Raw genomic sequence first — 9,656 nt, 5'->3', positions numbered from 1 at the left:
ATCTGTAAATGCATCAAAGAAAAAACCTATGATCATGACCCTATAATAGGAACATTTTCAAAAAAATGCTTAAAACATATAAAAAAATGTTTCAAAAGAGAAAAATAATGTTCCCAACATTCAAAGTCCTTGATTCAGGTACAGTTTTGCAAAGATGACACACGTTGTAGCGGAATATGTAATAAAGAGAATATACGAAACCCAGCGATCGTATGTATTGCCTACTTCCGTCCATGTTATGGTGGGACGGTTTGTTTCGTCGTCATGGTGCTGGTATGGTCGTTTCTTATTGTCACTGTATCCATCTGGAGATATTTTTCCCCCTCGGGCACTATGCCGACAACACCAACAACGAAGGCATATAACCGCCGATTTTAGACTGTCCGCGACTGGCCCTTGTTTACCGTGGATGATCAATGAAATGAGGCAAAGAACATTAACTGTTGAGCTGTACACTAACAAAAACAGGACGTATATGTATAAGTAAGCCATTGGAGATGAGCTCTGTGGCAGATTGGCGTTGATCATTTCCAAGTATACAATGAACGACAGAAACGTAGTGACGGAAACAGACATCCTTTCACCAGACGAAACCGGCATTGCGAACACCATGTGGTTTATTAGTCCGAGAAATACCAGGGGCACAAGTATGTACACGATGAAAAATTGGCTGCGTCGTGTTAGGGTCAATTCTATTCTAATTGTTGACAGATACAGAAAATCGGGTCCAAATTGAGCACTACTGACATTTGTATCTTTTAATTCCCATTGCGAGTTTTCGCTGTACCATGATGTATCAATCTTGTCTAATCCTGCGTACATGTAAACCTCATCAGCGTCATACGACCATCCTGATAACGTAATAACACACTTCTGAACGTCAAACGGAAAATAGGTCACGTCAACGGAGCAAGAAACTTTGATAACAGCTCCTGGATTCCAAGATACGGTACCATTCGCGTACACTCTGGGCATAATGGAATTACTGCCAATATCTTGTAATTTTCCAAATGATTGCAAAATAATTAACTGGGGATGCCAAATATCGTCATTACCGACCAAAATAGAATCTATTCCACCGTACGCCAAAGGATCCCAAGTAATTCTTTTCTCGAGCCACTTCGCAAAGAAAACCATCGTGAGATCAAGTTCTCCAGACACCTCATCGAAGTTGTTCATGCTTATTATCGCGACGGCTATCTCCACAATGACGACGTCTGTATAGTTTGCAAGTGGCAAGATATTTTTGTTGTACCCCCTGAACATTTCATCGTACAAACTCCAAAAATGTGAGACGTTCTTCGTGGAAGATTGGGCGCTTGAGATCCGTTGCAGTAAACTTCCTAAGAATATCAACACATTCAGTGTGGTAGAACGAATCTTCATGGTGGCAAATCGAGTTTTAGAGCAAATTGGACAAAATAAAGACTATTCACTTAATAAATGCATCATATCTGGGAGTTGTGTATTATTGGTCCCAGATCATATCTCTCTTCAAAATATAGGTTTATTAAGAACATTTCTGAAACTATTTAAAATATCCTTGTTTGATTTTACAATTGCTTTTAAAAGAAAGTCGGCGGACTAAAGAGATACGTGTATGGTACTGATATTTTTATGATAAACACAAATCTGTTCCTCATTTTTTTCTGTTTCGGAACCTCTCGCGCTAAGGTTTGCAAATTCAGAAGCGTATAATTAAATGAGTCATGTGACTGATCATTTAACCATGGTACTTTTAATTAAACTGGGAATTAGAACTGTAAAACATGTATGAGCATCTCTCATTATCTACAAAAAATATCAACAAATAATATCACGCTTAATTACGTATTTAAACCTTGAATAAGCACGTTTCTCCCACTCAGATAAGTAGATCCAAAAAATTAACCAGGCTAGAAATTCTTATCTTGCCCACGGGGTAAACCTCGTTTCCGCAAAGCACCCTACGCTCGGGGCGAGATGAACCTATCTTACACTCTCGGCCATGGAAGATTCTAATAATCTCTTTTTGCTATTTTTGATTCTTTATTTCATTGAGACTGAAATAAAATAGGCTCAAGGGAATTAACTGTTATCATAGATGACGGTTAAGTTGGGACGTAGTTGGGTAATCGAATATTCCATTATTAGTAGTAGTAATTTGTATTTTTTTAATTATATCATTAATTAAATGTAGTGTTTTAGAGTTGTATTTATTGATCTAAGTTTAAATTGATTGCCAGTAAAGTGATTAAAATCCAATTTATCTTAACAAATGCCTTCAAATTAAATTTCAAACGTTATTGTTGAGCTATGATGTCCATATTGCGCAACACTGACTTCCAAATATGACCTTGACCTTTGAGATGAAAGCACAAATACCTTGCACGACACAGCTTCCAATGGAGCTTGACAAATATGTGACTTCATTAATATCTAAAACGTTATGGCTGAGACACAAAATACTGCTATGAAATCTATCGTGCAACAGTAACTTTGAGGTGTTAAATTGGCCTTTGAGGTGACATCATAAATCTTAAACGTGACGCATGATGCCTTAAACAATTATGATGTGCGATTGATTTCCCATAAATAGTAACAGAATTATGGCTTAGACACCAAGAAGGGCTTTTAAAATTGTACTACTTTGACCTTTAGTGTGACCTTGAAATTTGAGATGAGAGCATAGACTTCATGCGACCCTACTTCTGATGGAACTCTACAATTTTGATCGAGTTGCCATCAATAGTTAAACAAATATGACCTAGACATTAGTTTCTAGGAAATGCATATGCATAACATTGACATTTGTCTTATATTTTGTGGATGCTGTCAGAGAACCAGAAACATGCAACAGACGGATAAAGCTTCATTCCCAAAAAGCTTTGTGAAGTTTTTACCACATGCAAAACCCCACTTTATATTAACCCCACCCTTGGCTTCAGGAACAAGAATAACCTTATAAGCTGTTTGACAGAGGATTAATGAATACCGAGACATTCAAACAACAATCATGTCCAAAGTTGAGCCAATCAACTTTCTCTTGGATTTGTGATAAATCTAAAACATTTGTACTTTTGAAATTTTTTAATGTAAAATATTTTCAGTCTGCTTCCTAGAGCAGTTCCTCATTACAACATGATTGAAACATATAATCAAAAATGAACACATGAATATAAAATCATTTAAAAATGAGCCTTCATATCAACATAACAATATCATTATTGACATATTTTTAAAGTATAACATTAAAACTTTTTAAAGCAAAATGCTTTTGAGAAAATTCTTAATGATGAAGAAACATTTATATCAATGAACATTTATGAATTTTTTTCCTAAAACAATATACATGGGATATAATTTGTTTTCCATTTCAAATGAAATATGACATATCTCCAAATGTATGTCAGAAATGTCTGACCAACAGACAAGAACAATATCAAGCTGACACTGTTGAAAGAAGAAAAGTTGTTGAAAAAACAGACAATTCTTCGACCTTTATAATACATATACATCCTCCATATGTCACTCACAACTTTCCCCTGGCGTCTGATAGAATCATTATGAAAATCAACAAAACAAGTCACTGTGGGACGATCAGAATCGATTGAAGCCACCACCTCTCCCTCCTCCCCTGCCACCGCCACCCCTTCCCCCTCGGAATCCGCCCCCACCTCCTCGACCTCCAAAACCACCCCTGCCTCCGCCACCTCGTCCCCCAAATCCTCGGCCACCTCCACGACCTGTAAAAATACAAAATGGGACAGCATGAAATACAGACAATCTTGATTAATACAGAACCTACACATCATTTCCCAAAAATCTGCACTAGCCAAAGTAGGCTGAAGACAAAACTGCTGAGGTAACACTTCAGAACACACTTATTCAGTCTTGAAAGTCAAGAGTTCCTAACCCTTTAGACAGATTGTCACAAACTTTCACTGTTTTCCAAAAGACCACAATTAATAATTTGTAAGGCACTTCCCTGCACACATTTATATTTTTGTGTAGGTAGGTTTTAGTTTGTGTCCACCAGTTAAGCTAACAATGTCAACAAGGCGGTTGAACTATTGTGGCTTATAACCTTTTTGTAAGGATTGCTGGACATGCATAAGAAAATGCTAAATACAAAATCAAGCATGGATGTTGATAAACATGTATATTTCCATTCGACTTATCATTGTAACCTTGGCTACTATAATTTCATGAGCTTATCATAAAATTCTGAAAAGTAAACAATAGACAATCAAAAATACAATTTCCTTAGGTAAACTTATTTGATGCTTGTTCATTTAATTTGTAGGGCCGCACAATATACATACCTCCACGTCCCCGGTCTCCCCCACCGCGCCCTCCTCGACCTCGTCCTTTTGGCTTCTCTAGGAAGCGCGCCAGAGGTAGCAGTTTGTACGGGTCAATGTAAAACTAGAATAAGAAAATCAACTCTTTTGACCAACTCTCCTTCACGGTTTAAACAGCAGGCCCCAATTTCTCGAAACTTCTTAAGTCCTTTATAACAGGATTAAGCTAATCTCACTATTTTTGTTGTTCTATAAAATGTGTTCTATTAACTTCTTAAAGAATTTTTAGAAATTATGTAGGAATAATCTGTATGATTATCAGAATAAATCAATTTTCATTTATCAAAATCCATTTTCAGTATGTATTTTGGCTAATTGAAATAAGCGACTTAAGCCTGTTAAGCTTAAGAAGTTTCGAGAAATTGGGGCCAGGAGTTGAAGCCTGACATTGTTTATAAATTTATTTAAATGAATTGCGGAGGCTGGAGCAAACATTTAGAAACTTTTTTGGACGCTTCTAAATGTATTCAATAGTAAACTTATGGCATACTTTTACCAGCTATTTTCTAGGAATTAGAAACCAGAAAATGGCAGAACTGTATCTTAAATACATGTTTGATTCAGGCTGGTTTCCGGCATGGTTCATGGTGTATCCATGCCAAAAAGTATGTTTTTTTCCCAAATATAGGGTATAGATAATTTTTCCCCAATACTGGAAAGAACAACCGTATTCGAAGTTATTTAAAACATCACCAATGGCAGTACTAAAAGATAAGACATCAGTGCTCCAGCTATTCCTAAAAAGCGAAGTGGGGCACCCCTTGCCCTTTCAGGCTCCCTGCTGCCTTCTTATTTCACCCCCTTGTGCCCTATTGTTTGACAAAGTCAATTTTCAGAATTAAGTATAAAAAAACAATAAATATATATGCATAATTCTGACCTTTAAGTAAAGATAAGAGCTAAAGGTTTTCATAACAAACTAGAAGTTTTTAAAGTTGTTACAACACATACACAATATGAATTGAACATTGACTCTTGCAAGAGTCCCATTAAGGCTCATTCAATGTGCATCAAAAGTGCCATTTCTGACCAAGCACACTGCCCTTTTTTAAATCCTGGCTGGATCACTAAGACAGTATCAATGGAAAACACTAAATGATAAGACATCATAGTCAATATTAGAATGTATACTCTTACCTTTTGATCCTTAGAAAACGAGCCAGATTTCATATTTTCTGATAACTTTATGGAGAAATACTGGACAGAGTTAAGGAAAAGGCAACAGAAGATCATGAAACAACATCTAATGATGCATTTGAGCTGATATAAATTGAATATTTCCAAACATACTAGTGCCATTTAAACTAGAAACAGGAAGCTGTTTATAGCGTGGAAATAAATAGCTGGAATATTCATATTTTGCGAATTTGTTATATTTCAACTTATTTAATCAAGTGCGTATGTAACGATTCACCGAACAATATGCAGCCGAACTACTAGGATTGAGTACATGTAAAATCAGTAATGCTTAAATTATTTAAAGAAACGAGACACTATTTTATTTCATTGTATATTTAGAATAAATGCGACATCGATTTCTCAAACCTTAAACAAACATACATGCATTTCGTATTTAGATATACATACATGTACACCGTAACATGTGTATATAAGCAACAGAAAAAAAGGATACAAAGTCTTGTATTTGGCCGAATATTTCATCCACTTTGCCGATCTGTTCTTTGTTTTCAAGGAATATTGGTGCATTGAAATATGGCACCTTTTCATTTGTGCCTTTACACACTAGGTCATCTTCACAAGTGTGGGCCATTGTTCCCATTTCTGAAATATTGGCAATAACACATCAATGTATCAATAAAACAAATCATATCTTATCGCATTATGAAAGGTACATTCTAATCCAGCTGATATGAAGTATATAGCTACATAAACCTGCTTCACGATGTTATTTTCAAAATGAAACTATGAAAAGGTAATTCGTAACTGCAAATAAGATTGAGTGCACTGTGAAACTTGTCCCACATGATAACAATTGTAATTTCCACCTTGCAACTATTGTCTTTTCTTCTTTTTCACCAATAAATTTATTTCATAGTTTTCTATCATGATCTGTCTCATAATCTCCTCAACATAAATAGATTTTCAAAATACTGAATTGCATCATCTGTCTCCTAAATCAATCCTTAGCTTGTTAGATGGTTTTATATTGAGCTTATACAAGTTTGTTTTTTCTATAAACTCTTCCCACCTTTGATGTTAAGCATAATTTAGATACAAAACTGATCTGTAACATTCCCTTTTTGGGACGGTTCAGCCTAATGTCATTGAAAGGTTGTCTGGTCACCAAAGAGACCCTGGTTCGAGTCCAAGATTAGGCTCATGTGAGTTTGGTAGAAAGACAACAAGCCGGACAAGTGGGTTTTCTCCCGGGTCTCCAGTTTCCCCCACATCACAAGACCACACTCTCGTGCAACGTCATCACAGTGAGAGTGACTTAGTTTTTGTTAATATAACCTTCACAATTGTTGTAAAATAAATAAAGTTCAAACTAAAGTTATTTAGAACCTTAGCTCAATAAAATGTATCAAAACCAACATGATAACAGACAGTTTTACACATGATGGACATCATTCTGAATAGAAGATAAATTTGAAAAAGTAGGCTGAGCAAACAAGTAGAAAACTTTTTTTACAGATATCAACTTTTGGGACAAATTCTAAAGAATGGCATGTCTATGTCTTCGAAAATTGCTAATATCACAAGATCTCCTTTAAAACTGCAATTCAAGTTGAGTTAATAAATAAAGACATCGCAAATTTCACATGTGTCATCACTGGCCAAAACCAAAATATCTTTAGAAAAGGACCTCAAAATTTAAGTTATCGACTATAAATACATACCAACAACCTGGTCTGGGGGACCCTGATCAAAACCTCTGTTAAAACCACCTCTGCCACCTGAAATAGGATATAATAACTTTAAAATCTACATTTACTTACCTCATATCAAAACAAAAGCCTGCAAGCCCTGCATTAATGAACATGAATTCAAACACAACTTGCCTGTTCAGGTCACAGATATATAAAAATTACTTGCAAACCGGTAATTATACTTTTCCTTGGCTTCGGGTAAGTTGGCTATTTTGAAAACTGATAAAGGCATATATCTCAGTATATTGGATTGATCATTCAAAATTTGATGATGCTATTTCTGAAAAAAGTAAATGTCCTACCTCCTCTCCCTCCAAAGCCACCTCTTCCCCCGCCCCGGAAACCTCTGTCTCCTCCACCTCTGCCTCTACCACCGCGATCCCCGCCTCTACCGCCTCGAAAACCTCCCCCACCTCTATCTCCAAACCCCATGACTATCTGTAGTGTTCTGTACTTTCAATGGGTTTCTAAAACTATACAAACAAATTTTATCTTAAAAATCTTTCATTGATTTGAGGACCTATAAACCATCGATTAGAAACATTAATTTATGTCCATATAGATTATTTTAATTCTTATTTGCAGCGAGTGTCTATTCCAGATCAGATCAGCAACAATATTTTCATCGGAGGAATTCCCCAATGCTTGCATAGTGCTCACTTATGATTGGGGGTAAATATAAATAATATTTTTTTTACCAATTCACACATTTCTAAATTATTAATATCAATTTAAATCAATTCATAACCACAGGTGCTTGAAACAAACTTTTCTTAATGTTCTTGTGGCGTTATAGGGAACACAATAAATATCCAAATGTTAAAAAACGTTTCCTAAACGCGCATTATTGTGGCTATATATATACTATAATTAGATATAAGGTCTCCAACGGAACAAAAACATCATGCTGAACAAACAAGAACACTGCTGCAAGAATCGAACAGATCACAGTTATCTGATTGAAAATAATGGCATTTTGTGAAACTTTTCTTCATTTCTTTGCTATTTGAGGGATTTTAATAAAATAAAGAACATCAACGCTTGGATTGATGCTTTCAAATGGCTTCCACAAAGAGATAGCCGTGATCTGGTCGTTTCTTGCAGCAGTGTTCTTGTTTGTTCAGCATGATGTTTTTGTTCCATTGGGGGCCATGTATCTCAATATACAAATATATAAGCCGATTTTGTAAAATATTTGATTATGTGACTAGCGTTGTGTTCATAACTAGATACATAGCAGACCGAAGGAATTTAAGGAGCAAGGTTGCTGATTAACCAAGATCCAGGAACTGGCAGAATTTCTTGCCACATGCCTAATGCGAGCTTATGATTGTGGGTATATAATTTCTTCTTTAATATAGCTTGACAGATAACCTGCTAATTCCAATGTAAGGTTTATCACTATCAGTGCATTTTTTATACAATTATTTATTTTATTTTTCACAATACATTTCGTTTTCATTGATTCTGATGACAGTTTTATAATCTCAGTACTGCAATGATATTCGTTACCCTAGGGTTGCCTTTGTTACACATTTACACTTAATAAAACTTAATAAATGATTTTTTAAGAATTTCGGATGAAAGTTCGGATTATTCACAGAATGCGAATGTTTTAGTTGTAGTTATTAGTAGCGCATGTCAGGATTTAACCATGGAAATATCACATTTTATGCAAACATGCTAACGATTATTAAAGTTAAAACATATAAGATCACCTCTGAAATGTTGATTTTGTTGCGGCTTTTCCACAATCCCCCACGTGCAATTTCAAAACAGTCAACAAGTAATCTTGATGTGATGTCGTAAAACTATATTTTTTTTACAAACGTGATTCCTTGATAAATATTAGGCTTTCAAAGACAAAGTCAGATAAAGGTGTTTTCCAATCCATTAAAATATATTATAATAATAGTTTACGACTCACTTTAGCGACAATGCATTTGCGATCAAGGTTACAATAAACTAATACAAGCCAATACACAGTGACGTCCCCTTACAGTTATCTGCCCGAGCAAGGGACCGTTTCATTAAAGTTGCACTCTTACTCCCAAATAGGATTTACCACAATAAATAATATTGTTTTATTATTCCAAACAGGATGAATAAATGAGGAAAAACAATGGTTCTTATTAAGGACACCGAGTTGAATTTGAAAGAAATGCGCAGAAAACACGGTATTTCTACCTTATGAGACTATAGTAGATCACAGTAAATCTTTTAACATTCAACAATTACTTTATATGTTTGTGATTTCTGCTTTTAAATACACGGTTACAATCTTGTGATCAGTGATTTATATTTTCCATACATGCATTATTTAGTAAGTAGTTAAAAGTTTATCAGTCAAAATTGGTTTATGGTTTATAGGTCCGTGTACATGTGTATGTATTGATTTTGAATAAGAGTGCCACTTTAAAGG

At 35.2% G+C, this 9,656-nt stretch overlaps 1 protein-coding gene across 1 annotated transcript; it reads right to left on the bottom strand.

Annotated features, from left to right (window-relative positions):
- Window positions 1-3,043: 3,043 nt before the first annotated feature.
- LOC128219699 (H/ACA ribonucleoprotein complex subunit 1-like) lies at window positions 3,044-9,100 on the bottom strand. Its single transcript, XM_052927623.1, has 7 exons — window positions 8,953-9,100; window positions 7,537-7,707; window positions 7,205-7,261; window positions 5,977-6,125; window positions 5,481-5,540; window positions 4,305-4,407; window positions 3,044-3,725 (listed from the first exon to the last, which is right to left on the bottom strand). Exons 2-7 carry the CDS (start codon window positions 7,664-7,666, stop codon window positions 3,580-3,582), a joined length of 645 nt encoding a protein of 214 aa, XP_052783583.1. The 5' UTR covers window positions 7,667-7,707; window positions 8,953-9,100; the 3' UTR covers window positions 3,044-3,579.
- Window positions 9,101-9,656: the final 556 nt, after the last annotated feature.

The sequence above is a fragment of the Mya arenaria genome, chromosome 2, assembly GCF_026914265.1.
Source record: "Mya arenaria isolate MELC-2E11 chromosome 2, ASM2691426v1".
Taxonomy (NCBI): Eukaryota; Metazoa; Mollusca; class Bivalvia; order Myida; family Myidae; genus Mya; species Mya arenaria.
The sequence above is the reverse complement of the archived record's forward strand: the minus strand, read 5'-3'. Positions and strand labels throughout refer to the sequence as shown.